Below are 18,390 nucleotides of genomic sequence, written 5' to 3'. Positions count from 1 at the left end.
GGCGCGACACCCACAGCCCTGCTACCAATCCCGAAGCAGCGGCGCGGCCTGTTTGTCAGCGGCCGAGCAAGTTCCGGGATTGGCTGGGAGCAGAACCAATCAGCAATCAGCGCGCGCGGGTCCTCGGCCGTAGAGCCGCGTCTCCCGTAGGCTGACACGACCTGAAGTCCGGGGCTCTGCTTGGTGGTAAGCGATGCGCCGGGGAGAGCGCCATAACGGTTGAAACTTGCCCCGGGATTGGCAACTCCCAGGATATGGAGCTGCAGCCCCAGTGGTGGGACCCTTACCTCCGAGGAACTGAATATCTAACGTCCAGCCAGGCCTTGAGTCCCGTTCTTTTCCGACTCTAGAATCCCACCTGTTAGGACAGAAAGACACAGGGGTGGGGAATTGAAAGAATTGGTTAACTTGCGGGCTTCCCTTCAGGTGCTCCAAACATGTCTTTTTTCCTGAGCTTCTTGTTTCTTTCACACAGTCTCTGAAGAAGGTAGTGAGCGCTTGTTACTGTGGGGCGTGGGGCGTAGGGGGTGGGGAGGGACGGGGCAGAAAACCAGTCACGGCTGGTAACCTAAGTGGCCCAGGCAGGACCATTCATCCTTCTGCCTTCATTCTGGTCTAGTTTTCCATCTCTTAATGGCCTTCTGGACTTAAGCTCTCTTCTTTAAAAAAAAAAAAAAAAGAAAAAAATTTTTTTATTGTGGTAAAAACACAAAATTTACCATTAAAAAAAATTGAGGTATAATTGGCATATGTTATATTAGTTTTAGGTGTACAGCATAATGATTCAATATTTGTATGTATTGCGAAACGATCACCACAGTTAGTCTGGTTAACATCCATTATTATACATAGTTACAGAATTGTTTTTTTCCCCCGTGGTGAGAAATTTTTAAGTCTCCTCTCTTATCAACTTGCAATTATGCAATACATGTTTTTCCTTTTCAGTGTTTTTTTTAATAATTTTTTTAAAATTTATTTTTATTTATTTATGGCTGTGTTAGGTCTTCGTTTCTGTGCGAGGGCTTTCTCTAGTTGTGGCAAGCGGGGGCCACTCTTCATCGCGGTGCGCGGGCCTCTCACTATCGCGGCCTCTCCCGTTGCGGAGCACAGGCTCCAGACGCGTAGGCTCAGTAGTTGCGGCTCACGGGCCCAGTTACTCCACGGCATGTGGGATCTTCCCAGACCAGGGCACGAACCCGTGTCCCCTGCATTGGCAGGCAGATTCTCAACCACTGCGCCACCAGGGAAGCCCTGCAATACATTATTATTAACCGTAGTCACCATGCTGTACACTATATTCCCATGACTTACTTCTTTTACGTTTGTACCTTTCAACCCTCTTCACCCATTCGCCCCCACCCCTGCCATCTTCGGCAACCACCACCAATCTGTTCTCTGTATCTGTGAGCTTGGCTTTTTTGTTTTTATTATTATTTTTAGGTTCCCCATGTAAGTGAGATCATGTGGTATGTCTTTCTCTGTCTGAATTATTTCACCTAGCATAACACCTCCAAGGTCCATCCATATTGTTGCAAGTGACAAGATTTCATTCCTTTTTATGGCTGGATAAAATTTACCTATCCATTTGTTATCTGTCTATATTACATTTTCTTTATTCATCAGTTGATGGACACTTAGGTTGTTTCCATATCTTGGCTATTGTAAATAATGCTGCAACGAACATGGGACTGCATGTTTCTTTTTGAATTAGTGTTTTTGTTTTCTTTGGATAAACACCCAGAAGTGGAATTGCTGGATCATATGGTAGTTCTATTTTTACCTTTTTGAAGAATCTTCATTAATTTCCCATAGTGGCCACACAATTTACATTTTCACTAGCAGTGAACAGGGGATCCCTTTTTTTCCACATCCTGGCCAACACTTGTTTTTTCTTATCTTTTTGATAATTGCCGTTCTAACAGGTATGAAGTGATATCTCATTGTGGTTTTGATTTGCATTTACTTGATGGTGTTGAGTACCTTTTCACATAACTGTTGGCCATCTGTATGTCTTCTTTGCAACAATGTCTGTTTAGATCTTTTCATTTTTAAATAAGATTGCTTTTTGGTATTGAGTTGTATGAGTTCTTTATGCATTTGGGTAGTAACCTCCTATCAGATATATGATTTGCAAATATTTTCTCACATTCAGTAGGTTGCCTTTTCATTTTCTTAATAGTTTCCTTTGCTGTGCAGAGGCTTTATAGTTTGATACAGTCCTACTTGTTTATTTTTGCTTTTCTTGCCAAACCCCCAAAATCATTACCAAGACCGATGTCAAGGAGCTTACCACTTATGTTTTCTTCTAGGAGTCTTGTGGTTTTAAGTCTTACATTCAAGTCTTTTAACCATTTGGAGTTAATTTTTGTGTATGGTGTAAGATAGTGATCCAGTTTCATTCTGTCCAGTTTTCCCAACACCATTTATTGAGAAGACTGTCCTTTTCCCATCATGTATTCTTGGCTCATTTGTCATAAATTATTTGACCATATATGTGTGGGTTTATTTCAGGGCTCTTTATTCTGTTTTGTTGATCTATGTGTAAAAGTTACAATCTTAATCTCTTCTTTTTTATCCAATAAATGTAACTTGTCAAATGCCCTCCATAAAACACTGCTTCCAAAAGCCTACTGGAAGCCTTCTGGTTGCCTATTTCAAACCAGATAAGTCTCTTCTTTACTTTTGCTTTGAGGTGGATCCCAGATACAGGGAAGTAACTGCCCATAGGAAATACTTCTTAAAGGTTTTTTTTTTTCCTTCAATTTTAAAGGTTCCCATTATTTGACATGTCCTACCTTGCAAGTCTCATTTCTTCTCTGTCTTCTGCTCTAATCAGACCAGTTTCTTTTGTGTCTCACAAATTTTACATGCTCATACTTGCCTCCAATCTTGTTTCTAATGCCTTGAGAGCATCTCCACAGCAAATCTAGCCTTCACCTTTACAGCTTCTCATAATCATTATCATTCTAGGGAGTTAGTACTGTGTACTGAGCACTGTACTAAGCCATTCGTTCTTACAGGTAGATTTCTTTGATCTTCTCTATTGTGAATTCTGAAAGCACTTGCAGTCTTTGTTGTATAATTTACCACATCATAGCACTTCTAACTACCTGAAATCGTATCAGGTATTTAGTTGTCCATTTGTTTATATTGTCTCTCTTCAGTGAAAATGTATGCTCCATGAGGACAGAGACTTTTTCACCTACACAGCTAGAGCCATAGTGTCTGACAAAGGGCACACATTAAGATAATGTGTTGGATAAATGAATACAGGTTAGAATTACATGGGTACTTTCTGTTACTTGATTTCATGTATATTACTCTTTTTCCAATGATAGTATGAGGTTCTTTAATTAGTATTAGGTCTTGGTGTTAGATCTTTTAAGTATGTATGCCATAGTATCCCTAAATATAGCACTATTGTTCTTTAGTAAATGATTCGAAATTGTAGTACCAACTGGGGATCTCAAAAGATTGACTTGTTCTCTTTACAGAAAGGTAGATTTAAGGGTACAAATTGTGGGGAAAGGATAAATTTAAACCCTTAAGCGATTTTATTTATTTGTATTCTAATGCTACACTGAGCTGCACATTCAGCTAACTTGTTGAATATCTATATACACATACACACACACACAGACTTTCACATTTTGCATACTGATAATGTATTTTATTGGTTAGTATTCTAAAAGCAGGGAAAGTTCAATTTGCACTTAATTTCTAAATTAAGGTATATTTAAAACAAATATTTATATAATGTTAGAATATTTTTAAGCAAAGAAGTCAAAAATTGTTAATGACTGCTTATGGCTTTGTGAACTTAACTATATCTTTTGTGTGTAGCAAGGAAGATGTTTAGTGTAAACAGTTTTGGATATGGCATAAGTTACTTAACCAGCTTTCTACTAGTTGACATTCAGTATTGGCTATTAACATTAATATTAATGTTAATAGCCAATACTGATATAGTTCTTTATATGCTAGGCACAGTTCTAAGAGCTTTACGTATATTAACTCATTTAATTGTCATAACAATCCTATAGAGTAAGTAATATTATCTTCATTTTACAGATAAGGAAACCAAGGCACAGATAGTTTAAGTGACTTGTCCAAGGTCATACAGCTTGTAAGTATTGAAGCCAGAATTTAAACCAAGACAGTCTGATTGAAGAGTTGACTCCCATAAAGTTTTTTTATAGATAATGTTGCAGCAAGCATACCTGTGTAGACTTATGCAAATGTATCTATCTGTAGGATTATTCCTAGGAGTAGAATTTCTGGGTCAAAAGATAAATGCATTTAAAATTTTGATGGATATTGCTAATTATCCTACAAAGGGATTGGTCTACAAACAGTGCATGCCTTTTGTTCTACACTCTTGCCAATATTGTTTTTTATTAATTTTTCCATTATTGCTAGTCTGAATGAAAAATAACTTTTGTTTAATTTGCATTTTTATGACTTATGAGTAAGGATAAGTGCATTTTTCTATATTCAAAAGGTAATTCCGTTTTTTTTTAATTCCCTATTTGTGTTCTTTACTCATTTCTATTAGATTGTTTTTATTGTTTGCCTTTTTATTGCAAATACAATACAGATGTGAAAAACCCCACACAAAATAAATATAAAGTTTATAAATTGTTATAAGACGAAGCACACCTTTATCACCATGCAGATTAAGAAATAAAATTTTGATAATCACTTCGGAAGTCTCTCCATTTGACCCATCCCAATCAGAGCTCCCCATCTCCTTTTACCTCCTCTCTCCCTCCCTCCAAAAGTATTGGGTTGGCCAAAAGATTTGTTAGGTTTTTTCGCTACGATGGCCCTACTAACGCTTAGTTGTCTTTAACTTCATTTGAAACAATTTTGTTAGATTGTATTGTGACAGCTGTCATATCTGCGTGCATTTAAAAAAAAACTTAACAAAATTGGTGAATTTTTGTGTAGCCATTTTAATATTGAAGATGGAAGAAAAAAAAGCAACATTTTTGCATATCATGCTTTATTATTTCAAGAAAGGTAAAAACGCAACTGAAACACAGAAAAAGATTTGTGCAGTGTATGGAGAAGGTGCTGTGACTGATCGAACATGTCCAAAGTGGTTTGTAAAGTTTCATGCTGGAGATTTCTCGCTGGACGATGTTTCACAGTCGGGTAGACCAGTTGAAGTTGATAGCAATCAAATTGAGACATTGAGAACAATCAACGTCATACCACGAAGGAGACAGATGACCTACTCAAAATATCCAAATCAAGCATTGAAAATAATTTGCACCAGCTTGGTTATGTTAATTGCTTTGATGTTTGGGTTCCACATAAGTTAAGCGAAAAAAGCAATATAAAATTTAAGTTTCATGTGAAAGAAGTATTTTTGGGGGGTGGGTTATTCTGGTTTGCATTTGGTGTTGTGGGATAGACATCCTCATTGTTTTTTATTGCTCTGTCCACCTCCTTAAAGTTACCCAACATTGAATCTTATGCCATCAGACTGTACCACCAATCATTTCTCCTTGCAGCAGTTATCTAGCAGGATTATGTCAGGCTCCTTCATTCCTTGAAGATTTTTAGCTCCTCTCCTGCAATACTGTTGTAATACTGTCACCCTCTCTAGCAATACTGTCGTGATTCTTGGTGATTTTAATATCCATATAGATGATCTTTCAAATAACCTGGCCTCTCTTTTTCTTGACCTCCTTTTCTCCAGTGGTTATATTCTCCATCTTAGCTACTCACTCCTCTGGTCATACCTGAGAGACTTTGTCATTCTTTCACTTTGTCTCTGTCTTCACCTATGCTGTTAAACTATAGAGGAAAACACACAACCATGTTCTACTTTCACTTTAAATTCATGACTACTAATCTCAAGTGGGTGTTTAATGTTATCTAGTAATCCTACTATTTTACCCTCTTCCACTCTCCTATATATCTATTTTATACATTTTTTTGTTCTTAAATCTCCAATGCTTTTTCCCCATCTTCATTTATAGCTGATGACTTTAGTTACCATTTCATTAATAAAAGAGAAGCAATCCAAGTAGAACTTGCAGAAGCTCCTACCAACACATTTATTCACCTACCTGTCTGTATCTGTGCCCCTAATATTCTGCCTACCTTCCCATTGAAATGGATGAACTGTATGTATATCTATCTTAAGCCAGCCCCTCTACTCGTGTATTAGATCTAATTCTTCTCTTTCCTCTTCTTTCTCTTCAACATCAGCAATGTTTGCTTCTCTTACTGTATCATATAAAAATGCTGTATTTCCTCCTAACTTAAAAAAAGAAAAAGAAAAAACTCCACCCCATATCTCACTACAGCTGGTACCTCACTTCTCCTTCCCTTTAGAGAAAAAAATTCTTGAAAATGTTTTATGTACTGGATATGTCCAATTCTTTTTGCCTTCTATTCTCTCTTGAGTCTACTTCAGTGAGGCTTTCACTTCCACCATTCTCCTGAATCTACTGTTATGAAGGTTAACAATGACCTCCATTTTTGTTATTTACTTTAATGAAATTGTGTGACAAGTTACTCCAAAACTTATGTAATAGGAGTGGGGCGGGCGTGCAGCCATTGGGGCACGACTCTTAGCATGGCGGTTAGAGGTCCTGCTCCAGCAATGGTCAGTCTTGCAGTGGTCCTCACGGCAGAGAGTACAGTGCGAGGAGGACTGTGGGCTTCTCCCCAGACCCTCAGGCCTCAGGCTGGTGGGTGAGCTGGGGGGCCCAGGGACAGGCTAAGGGCTGTGTCCCATTGAGCTCCAGAGCCCTCGCCCTGGCCACCCACTGGCCGGGCCCAGGCCTTGAAGCAGCAGTGAACCTCTGCCCTATCCCTACCTCCTCGACCTAATGGTGGTGGCAGTCTCCATGGGTCACGGTCCGAGGAACCTGGTTTGGATGGCCTGAGGAGCCTGAGGGTAGGTTGGGTACTGGGCGCCTTGCTCCCTCAGTGATGATGGCTGGGCAGGGTCTGGGAACCTGGCCCTGAGGGTGCCACCAGCTGAGATCTGTCTTTTCAGCCAGGCCTGGGCACTGGCGGGAGGGCCCAGACTGGGTGCAGGATGGACGCTCCTGGGCAGGATACACAGGATACACGCCCCCACACAGGGGGGCAGGATAACCCCCTTCTCTTAGCCAGGGCCTGGACCTCGGAGGGTGAAAGTTGAGCCTTGGGACCTTGCCCTCTCTTGTCAGAACAGAGAATAACGTTTGTTTTGTTGGAGGTTTACGGGAACATTGTGACCTGACCGTAACCTGACCTCAAGAACAAAGGACCTGACTTGAAGAAGTTTGCAACAACTAACCACGCCCATCCCTCACCTTTCCTATAAAAGGGCTTTCCTGAAACTTTTCAGGGAGTTCCGGGTTTTTAAGGATAAGCCACCTGTCTCCTTGCATGGCCCCACAATAAACCTTTCTCTGCTCCAAACTCTGACGTTTTGGTATTGTTTGGCCTCACTGTGTGTCGGGCACACAGACTTGCATTCATTAACAGAGATGTAAAACAACCATTTATTGTGCTCAGTGGTTCTTGCATCAGGAGTTCAGACAGGACATAGGAGGGACAGCTTGTCTCTGCTCCACAATGTCTGGGTTCATATCTAGAAGACTCAAAGCCTGGGGGCTGGATCATCAGAAAATTTGTTCACACGTGTGTCTGATGGTTGATGCTAGCTTTTGGCTGGGAACCGCAGTTCCTTTCAGTGTGGGCTTCTCCAAGTGGTCCCTTTATTTGTGCTAGTTTGGGCTTCCTTATAGGATGGCTGGGTTGCAAGTGTGAGTATTCTGAGAGAGAGACAGATGTAAGCCTTTTATGACTTAGTCTTGGAAGTCATGTGACATCACTTTCATTGTATTCTATTCATATAAGTAGTCAGAAAGTCATACTCAGGTTCAAGGGGGAGGGTAAAGAGGCTCTGCCTCTAGTTGGGGAGTGACAACCTGACATACTGCTGACTATTTTTGGAAAATACAGTCCCTTATCCATATTGCCAAGTAAATTGTCAATTCTCTGTTTTTATCTTATTTGACCTATCACTAGTAGTTGATAGTTCATCACTCCTTCCTTGAGCACTGATCTTGGATTTCAGGATATCATACTCTTTTTTTCCTTTTACCTTACGTGTCACTCCTTCTCAGACTATTTAGGTCACTCCTTCTCAGACTATTTCCTCATCTCTTCAGTCTCTCCAGGTCTGGAACTCTTCTCATTTCTATCTGTACACTCTTCCTTTTCTGATCTCACCTAGCCTCATGGCTTTAAATATCTGTATGGGGATGACTCTCAAATTCTAGCTCGAAACTTTCCCATGAACTGCAAACATGTATATCCAGTTGCCTAAATAGCAGCTCCACTAATAGACACCTTAAATTTAGCACGTCCTGAACTGGATTCTTAATTAGCATCACCTCATGCCTTGCTGAATCTGTTTCTTCTATCATCTTCCCCATCTCAGTAACTGGCAACTCCATCTTTCCAATTGCTTAGGTCCAAACTTTTAAAATAATAATTGATTAATCTCTTTCTTTGACACTCTATAAACAGACTGTTAGGAAATCCTTTTGGCTCTATCTTGGAAATATATTTAGAATTGGACATTTTGTACTCTCTCAATATTATCCTGGTCCCCATCTTACTTGGATCATTGCAGTAACTTTCTAACTGGTTTTCCTACTTCTCTCCTTACTGGCTGTAGTTATCCAGAGTTATAATGTTAAAATACAATTCAAATCATGTCGTCCCTCTGTTCAAAACCCTCTAATCACTTAACATCCCAGCCTATGTCGTTAAAATGACTTGCAAAGCCCACATGATCTCATCCTTATTATCTCTCTGACTTCATCTTGTATTCTCTGCCTTACTCTGCTCTAATCACAGTGGCTACTTTACTGCTTTAGGACACAGCAGTCATGTTCCTTCCCCAAGGCCTTTGTACTTACATTTCCCTCTGCCTGGGGCCTCTTTCCCTAAATATCCACATGTCTTACTTCCTTCTCTCCTTCATGTTTTTGCTAAGTTGTCAACCTCTCATTGACCTTATATGACCACCTTATGTAAAATTACATTGCCCCTGTCTGAGCACTCCCTGTGTTTCTTCCTTGTCTTGCTTTTCTTCATTGTACTTACAAATTATTTGATATGCAACACTATATTTTTAAAATCTTTTTATTTATAGCTTCTTTATATTTGTTTTAATCTTTTTAGTTTATTCTGTTTTCCTCACCTAGAATGTAAGCTCCATGGTTGGAGGAATTTTTGCCTATTTTCTTCACTGTTACATCATTAGCTCCTAGGTGAGTATCTGACAGGTAATGGGTATTCAACAAATATTATTAAATGAATATTTTTTACTTTAGTTTTTCTTACAAGGCTAAGAAAATCACAAGGCACATGTCAGTGAATCAGCAACATCTAGATCCAGATAGTACTACAGATGTGGAAGATGTTACAGATGCTGAAGAAGAACTTATTAAAAAATGTGAAGAAATGTGGAAAGATATGGAAGAAGTAAGTATCAAGACATAAAAGTGATATCCCAATTACTTACTATAAGATTGAATTCCATTTCAATAATAGACTTAGGAAAGAAATAATTATGCTGGATTCTGAAAGCCATTATATGATAAATAATTATATATTTTTTAGACCTATAAGCATTCATTTAAGAAACTTTATACTAGGTGAGCTGTAGAAAGAGAAAAAATTATGGCAGTCCCTACCCTGAAGGAGATTATCATCTAATGGAGGCAATAACAAATTATATTAGAAGTGTGGTGGTAAAGTTCAAAGACTATACTTAGGAGGAGTACTAAGCCTAGACTGAAGGGGCCAAAGATAGCTTTCTTAAAGAGGAAATAACTGAGTTCATTTCTAAAGAATAAATAGGAGTTAGCCTGTGAAAGTGGAAGAGGTATACAAAGCAGAAAGAACAAAATATTTAAATGTTGGGAGAGTTTAGAGAACTCTAAGTAGAATAAAAGGATTATAAACATGAAGTGACCTGATGAGATATCTTGATTGAGAAAATAACTGGTGGTTTTGAAGAAGATGGAATGCAGAAGAGTGAGACTATACAAAGAAAGAATATTTAGGAGTCTCTAGTAGTAGTCCTGTAAGAAGTACTGAAGGCTAAGTCTTGTCATTGCAAATAGAAAAATGGATTCAAGAGATGCTAAGAAGTTTGGACCAAAAGGACCTGGAGGTTAATTGTTGTGAAATGGGGAGGGGGAATTACACATAGTTTCAGGTTCCTGGTTTGGGCTATTGAGTGGTTGGTGAGGTTATTTCCCAAGATAGAGAATATAAAGGGGGAGAACACATACTTATGGAGTTTGAGTGAAAATATGAATTAATTTAGAAAATGTTGTGTTTGAAGTATATGTACATTTTCTGAGTTACTGGGGTAGAATCACTTCTGGTGCACTATAGTATGCTGGTAAAAATTTGTTTTACTTAAAATAGTGTAATGTATAATATAGGCCACAGACGTTTTTTTACATCCTATTCTTCCCAGTAAGGTTTCAGATTAAGGCAGGTTAGTGGGGGTTTTTTCTTTTAAAAAAAAATTTTTTTTAACATATATCCTTGCTACTCTGTATCGTTACTGTATTTTCAAGATAATTTGTATTGCTTTTGAAATTTTTTCAATATAGAAATTTGAATTAAAAAAACTGAAAATTTTTTTTGATGGGAAAATACTGCACCTTGAAATAAGCACAAATAAAATTTAAATTGCCCGTATTTTTACTCAGATATAATCACTATTAACAATTATGGATTTTTTTTTTTTTAATGGCATAGTAGCAATGTCTCCTGATGGCTTTATTTTCTTATGATCTTAACTATCTTCTTACCTCTTTTGTTATCTTTCTGTAGTGTTTGCCCCCTTGTTCTTTTATTTCCCATTTTTCCATTATCTAGTTTCTAATTCACCCTAGCTATTAATTTTTGTTTTTGTTTTTCTTATGCTCATCTTTTCATTCTGTGTTGAGTTAAGCATCCACTTGTACTTTTGATGTGTTCATGTTGGGTCCTATTTGGCTGCCTTCCTGATCCTCTTGCTTAGGAAGTAAAGAATTTAAACAAACTCTTCTCGTATATCAGATATTTGTATATTGTTTTAGAGGAATATTACATTGGTATAAAAGGACAAGGAAAAGGAATTGTTTGTGGTGTATAGTGTGTGACTTGCTTTTCTTTACTTTTTAAATCAAGTGTCAGAACAAATTATCGCTTGTTGGAACTGAGACACTCACTGATTCAAATGCTCAGGTATGATTCTTTTTGTTTTTCCGAAAAGTAGGTAAGTGGAATTTATTGTTTTAGATAAGAAGTGTGTCATCTATATTTATGCCAAGTATAATAGCTTTGTTAAACCTGTATGCTTAATGATTTGGAAAATTTTCTACTCTTTCTGATTTAAGAGGAGTATTCTAAAAACTTTTTGAATAATCTGTTATAAATAAATTCTTTATTATTTATCTTTTAACAACTACACATACATTCAACTTTGAGTGAATTGCTCATTGTCTGCTATTATGATACCGTGTTAAAAATTAGAACAAAGACTGTCCTACTTTGTGTTAGGTGCAGTAGCCACAGTTATTTTACTGTCTGTGTGGAATCTTAACTGATTTTACCCTAAGCTTAATAAAAGGATTAAAATATTCATTTCAAAATGCAAAGACCTGTGGAATTGGTTTAGAGATACACCAGTGGTTCAGTGCAACAGATTAAGAATTTAAAATATGACAAAGATGCTGGTTCCAATCTTTGGGAAAGGGATGAATTAGTTAATAAATGATAGTGGTACAACTGTATATCCATCTGGGAGAAAATAAAATTGGACTTCTATCTTTCATTATATAAACATAAATTCTGGATGAATTGCTATGAAAATCTTACAAGAAAAGCTGGAGACTATTTGTGCAATCTAGTTAGAGACCAGGGGAAAATGTCTTGGCTGATAATAGAAATTTAGACACAGTAAAAGAAAACTTAGATACATTTGACCATAAAAAAAGTTAAAAATGTTTTAGTGATAAAAATTCTAAGAACAGATTTAAATATACAAATAATTCCAATGAAAGTTCTCCAAAACTAGTGGGAGCATGTCAAAAGACATCGGAACCAATTGAAGGCACTTGGCTGTCCAAATTTAGTATCATGTGAGCATTAAAAGAAATAATGGCTTCAATTGATTATAATGATGTGAAAACATAAAAATCTATGAGCATAATGATACTCAGTAATAAATGAGAATGAGAGAGAAAGAGGAAAAAACTAATTTGTCACTTTTGGAAGTGCCTATTACACCAGATCTTTAAAAATTGGTGATAAAAAATTAAGCCATCTTTTATAAAAAGCTTTTTATCCATCAATAAATAAATAGTGTTCTTTTGTACAGGGTAAAACTGAATATTTTATTTGGAAAAATATTGTACAATAAATAAATAATTATCTGGTTTCCTTGGGAAATGTGGTCCTTATGTTGTAGAAATTGAGACCTACTGAATCAGAGTCACTAGGGATGAAGCCTGTAAGTTTCCTGAATGATTTTCAGGCAGTAAGCCAAACACTTGGTTTTCAGGGAAGTGCTTATGTAGTTGTAGATAATCAGTATCCTGAGATAGTCAATAATAACATTATCTAAAGAATCCACAAAATGTCTTTTCCTATTTTGTTAGAGATCCCTAATATTCCTCCCAGGTTTGATGATTCTCTAGGAACACTCACAGTACTCATAGTCATACTCATGGCCGGGATTTATTGCACTGAAATGATACAGAGTAAAATCAGCAAAGGGAAAAGAAGCATGGGTTGAAGTTCAGAGGAAACCAGGCACAAGCTTTCAGGAGCCTTTCCCAGTGGAGTCACACAAGACGTGCTTAATTACCCCAATGAGTTGTGACAATGAGTGTGAAATGTTGTTTACCAGGGAACCTCATTAGAGACTCAGAGCCCAAAGTTTTTTGTGGGGGGTAGTCACATAGGCACCCCTTGCCTAGCAGTTGTCAAAATACCAGACTCTCAGGAGGAAAGCAGGTGTTTAGCATAAATTGTATTTTCTCACACTTTAGGCACAGAGAGCCACTCTTGTGAGTTAGGTTGGTGGGAACCTTCTGAAGCCAGATGCCAGCCAAGGGCCAACCTTCCAAGCAGGCCTTTAAGCATAATTTCAGGCTTGCTTTGTTAACTCTTTTTGGCATATCTGTTAACTTCCAAACTTCAATATTAAAACTCAATCCATTTTCCAAAGCAAGAAGTTAGATATTTAAATGAGAAAATGGCAGGATTTCTCAAATATGTGTGTTTAAATCACTTTAGAAATACTACTGTTATTTTGTTGTTCAGAAAGGGTTTAATTTTATATAAGTATCAGAAATAACTTGGGTGTTTGCTTTAGCTGGGCTTTAAAAGGTAAGAGCTGCGTTTCATCAGTATAGCATGAGGTTAAATTACAGTTTTTTAATAGGTTCAAAGATAAGTATCAGTAATTTTATATATTTCAATCTAATATGTTCAGGAAAAGTGATATAGACATCTTATCATTATGATAGTTTTGCCTAGTTTAAATAGTACTTTTTAAGTATTTGTTATCCTTTTCTAGTAGTAATAATAATAATTAACATTTATAAATCACTTTATAGTTCACAAAAAACTTTTTTACATTCTTATTTAATTATCTCTAAGAAAATAATGTTAAACTCTTTTTTGGTAAAAATTTTAATACCTGTAAATGCATTTTTATATAATTATATAAATCTTTCAAAGAGACTAGGATTTTCTTCTCTGACTGTTCAACAGCCAGCGTTATGATCCAGAGCAGGGTCTTTGAGCTCCCCGCTCTGCATCATAAAAATTTGTTAAAAAAGAGTACTTGGTGTCCTTTTAGTATAAATATTACAGGAATACCTATTGCATTTTTGAAGTGTGAATTTTTGATCTGTTTGTCTATGTGTAAAAATTATATAGAGGAGATAAAAAATGTTCTGAAATTTAAGCATGCGTAAGTTTTAATTTTATGGTCTAATCAGGCAAGAGATTTATCACACAGATTTATAATTATCAAATTTACAATGATTGGAATCACCTAATATTAGAAACATTTATCCTAATTTATTTTTGGCTAAAGCGGTACACAGTTTACAAACTATTGTGTAGTAAAACTGGTTTTTATATGTGATTTGTGGAACCAGTCTCATTTTATAATTGTCTTTATATAAGTATTGATATTTAAACTTATTTTTAACTGCTCAGCTAAACATACTTGCAATTTTTCTGAAAGTGCATAGAAAGGAAAAAAAAAAGCATATTTAAAGCAAATTTGTTTAAAAAATGTTGGCAAGAAATAACATTCTTTTTTTAAAAGAATATTAATTTAGGGAATAAACTTAATGTACTTAGGTTTTTTTAGGTTGAATGGAGAAGTTAGAATTGATCATTTTTAATACTATATTGCTGGTGTAATGGCAATTTATAAGCCATTTAAAGGAAAATTCTGTTAGGAGTGATAATTTTTTTATAGTTTAGATTGCTATTATGTTAACCATTTATGTTAGGAACTTGTGTTAAAGTATTAAGACTGTCTACACTTTCGTCTATGAATAAATATGAATATTCCACAAGAAATGACTTTGTTTTATTCTCTTGTTCTTTTTTTTTTAATAGCTGTCATTATTAATTATGCAAGTGAAATGTTTGACTGCTGAACTCAGTCAATGGCAGAAAGAAACTCCTGAAAGTAAGATTCTTATTTTTAGGCTTATATTTTTGTAAACAAATTAATGGTGAATTAATTTAATGATCACAAGAAGAATTCAAGGTCCATTTACCCTCTTGAAATTGCCTAATTTCCATTGCTATTAGGAAGTCACCTTATTTTTCTTTTTTTACACACATTATTTCATACTTCATTATTATTATAGATGAACATATCTGTCTCACATTAGAATATAGTAATCTTGATTATGGAGATTTTATTACAGCCATCACTGTATCCTCATAGACACTGTTTTATGTGCTCAGTAGAAACTGTAAATTGTTTCTTAATGAATGAAACTTACCTAGTGGAAGAGAGAAATTATTTTAGATACTTACTTACATAAGGGCCACATAGATTTTATGTTGCCTTTTGACTTGTCCAACTGAGGCCAACTATATTTTTGCCTTTGGTTGAGCAATAGAAAATGGCTTAAAGGGGACTTCCCTGCTGGTCCAGCGGTCAAGACACCACACTCCCAATGCAGGGGTCCCAGGTTCAATCTCTAGTCAGGGAACTAGATCCCGCATGCTGCAACTAAAGATCCTGAATGCCTCATCTAAAGATCCTGCATCCTGCTATGAAGATCCCGCATGCCACAACTAATACCCACTGCAGCCAAATAAATTAAAAAAAAAAAAAAAACCTTAAAAATCTGTAGTTATAATACCCAACTAGGAGATATTTTTCTATTATTAAAGCCTACATTCCTTTATGTGGTATGTATGTCTGTATTTGGTCTTATATATGGATTGTACCCTCTTTTTTCATTTACGTCTCCCTTCTGCTTTCTCCTGCCCCTCTGTCCTCTTTCTTTTAGGTGCCCCCCCATCTCTTCTTAGTTTACTCTCCATTCTCTATCCCAGTTATTAGGATTCTTTTCTCCTCATTCTCTTCCCAATTTTATCTGCATTCTTGTTTTAAACTACTATATTCATGCCAATGTCCACCATTGTTTTGTGTCTTCACTACCACCTAGTAGTCTTTTTTTTTTTTTTTGGCTGCGTTGGGTCTTCGTTGCTGCGCATGAGCTTTGTCTAGTTGCGGCGAGTGGGGGCTACTCTTCTTTGCAGTGTGCTGGCTTTTCATTGCGGTGGCTTCTCTTTTTGCCGAGCTCGGGCTCTAGGTGCACAGGCTTCAGTAGTTGCAGCACACAGGCTCAGTAGTTGTGGTGCACGGGCTTATTTGCTCCGCGGCATGTGGGATCTTCCCGGACCAGAGCTCGAACCCGTGTCCCCTGCATTGGCAGGCGTATTCTTAACCACTGCACCACGAGCGAAGTCCTCACCTTGTAGTTTTTTTAATTTCAGCACATCAGATAGGTATGTATATACAATTTTGATTTTAATTTGCATTCAACTGTTTATCTTATTGCCTCCTCTAGCATTATATTGGGCATCTCAAAGACTGCTCATACTCTGCTATTAAAATGTTGGTGTTCTCCAGTTGACTGTGTTCAGCGATTTTTGCTTCTTACTCTATATGCTATTTCAACATTATATTTTCTGCTCCTGTTTTTATGGGTTATATCTGTATTAATGACTTCTATATTAGTTTGCTAGTGCTGCCATAACAAAGTAGCATGACTGAGTTGCTTAAACAACAGATTTTTTTTTCCTTCACAGTTCTGGAGGCTAGAAGTCCAAGATCAAAGTGTTGGCAGGGTTGGTTTCTTCTGAGGCCTCTCTCCTTGGCTAATAGATTATCATCTTTCTGTGTCTTCACATGGTTACCTGTCTGTGTTCTAATCTCTTTGTACAAGAATGCCATTCATAATGGAGTAAGGCCCAACCTGATGACCTTGTTTTAACTTAATTACCTCTTTAAAGATCCAGCCCCAATATAGTCACATTTTGAGGTACTGGAGATTAGGGCGTCAAAATCTGATTTTGGGTGGGGTGGGAGAGGGTAGGGGGTTAGGGAGAGGACACACAATTTCCACAACAACTTTCAAGTCTGTGTATCCAAACCAGACTTCTCTGTAACATCACACTTACATATCTTTCTACCTTCTAGACTTCTTTTCCAAATTACTCTACAGATGCCTCAGATTCATGAACTGATTGCCATTCCCTGACACATTGAATGGAATCTATTTGATCAGCTACAAATTTAAGAGTCCTTTTAGATTCTTCTAGATTTTCCCATTTCACATATAGCTGGTCGTTAAATATTGAGCCCTACTGCCACAGATTTACTTTAGCCCTTTATCACCAATCCACTAGTTTGTTAAAATAGACTTTTTACCTCTTGATCAAGAATTTTTTTTATTAATTTTAGAAATTTTCAAACTTAATGAAAAGTTGAAAGTCCAGCTTCATTCTTTTGCATGTGTATTATCTAGTTTTCCCAGCACCATTTGTTGAGAAAACTGTTCTCTCCCCCATTGAACTGTCCTGACACCATTGTCAAAAATCAATTGATTGTGGGGGGGGGAGGCGGGGGGGGAGTGTGATGAGTTGGGAGATTGGGATTGACATATATACACTAATATGTATAAAATGGATAACTAATAAGAACCTGCTGTAAAATAAATAAATAAAATTCAAAAATTCAAAAAAAATCAATTGATCATACAGTGAGGATTTTTTAAAATATTTATTTATTTAATTTATTTTTTTGTCTGTGTCACGTCTTTGTTGCGGTGTGCGGGCTTCTCTCTAGTTGTGGCCTATGGGTTTTCTCTCTCTAGTTGTGGCACGCGGGCTCCAGGGCACATGGGCTCTGTAGTTGTGGCATGCGGGCTCCAGAGTGTGTGGGCTCTGTAGTTTGAGGCACGTGGGCCCTCTCGTTGAGGCACTCTAGCTCAGTAGTTGTGGCCTGCTGGCTTAGTTGCCCCGCGGCATGTGGGATCTTCCTGGACCAGGGCTCGAACCTGCATCCCTTGCACTGTAAGGCAGATTCTTTACCACTGGACCACCAGGGAAGTCCCTACAGTGAGGATTTTTATTTCTGGGCTCTCTATTCTATTGGTCTATATCTCTGTCTCTATGCCAGTAGCACACTGTTTTGATTATTGTAGCTTTGTAGTAAGTTTTGAAATTAGGAAGTGTGAGACTTCCAAATTTGTTCTTCTTTTTCAAGATTGTTTTGGCTATTTGCAGTCCCTTGAGATTCCATGTGAATTTTAGGATGGATTTTTCTATTTCTACAAAAACATCATTGGGATTTTGATAGAGATTACATTGAATCTGTAGATTGCTTTGGGTGTTATTGACATCTTAATAACATGAAGTCTTAACAGTCCTTGAACACAGGATTTTTTTTCTTTTCATTGGTGTGTCTTTAATTTCTTTCAGCAACATTTTGTAGTTTTCAGCATATAAGTTCTTTGCCTTCTAAATTAAATTTGTTCTTGAGTATTTTATTCTTTTTGATGCTATATGTCAAGGAATTTAAAATTTTTATTTTTCTTATTTTCATAATCTTTTACATACAGACCTTGTACTGCCAGCACTGAACACACTGACCTGTTGGTCAAATACCCACCTTGCTTAAGGTTGCAAATCCCATACACTGCCACACTGGAAAGATTATTAAAATCTTTATATTCTTAGAGCCTGTCATATTGTATCGGTTGAAATGATTGTTTTAACATTGAAGTGCTACTTTTGGCCACACTCACCAAG

The 18,390-nt window shown here is 36.9% G+C and overlaps 1 protein-coding gene across 2 annotated transcripts in view; it reads left to right on the top strand.

Moving 5' to 3' along the window:
* Positions 1 to 121: 121 nt before the first annotated feature.
* CENPK (centromere protein K) overlaps positions 122 to 18,390 on the top strand; it is a 40,242-nt gene continuing 21,973 nt past the window's right edge. Inside the window, exons 1-5 of one of the 2 annotated variants that reach the window (XM_068533195.1) lie at positions 122 to 186; positions 4,072 to 4,126; positions 9,357 to 9,507; positions 11,215 to 11,271; positions 14,671 to 14,743. In XM_068533195.1, coding sequence (XP_068389296.1) covers positions 9,391 to 9,507; positions 11,215 to 11,271; positions 14,671 to 14,743 — 247 coding nt within the window. In that variant the 5' untranslated portion in view covers positions 122 to 186; positions 4,072 to 4,126; positions 9,357 to 9,390. Of the gene's footprint in view, positions 187 to 4,071; positions 4,127 to 9,340; positions 9,508 to 11,214; positions 11,272 to 14,670; positions 14,744 to 18,390 lie in introns of those variants that run through there. The other variant, XM_068533185.1, reaches the window with a different exon arrangement.

This window comes from Eschrichtius robustus, chromosome 2, assembly GCF_028021215.1.
Source record: "Eschrichtius robustus isolate mEscRob2 chromosome 2, mEscRob2.pri, whole genome shotgun sequence".
Classification (NCBI taxonomy): domain Eukaryota; kingdom Metazoa; phylum Chordata; class Mammalia; order Artiodactyla; family Eschrichtiidae; genus Eschrichtius; species Eschrichtius robustus.
Note: the sequence above shows the minus strand (reverse complement) of the source record. Positions and strands in the feature narration are given on the sequence as shown.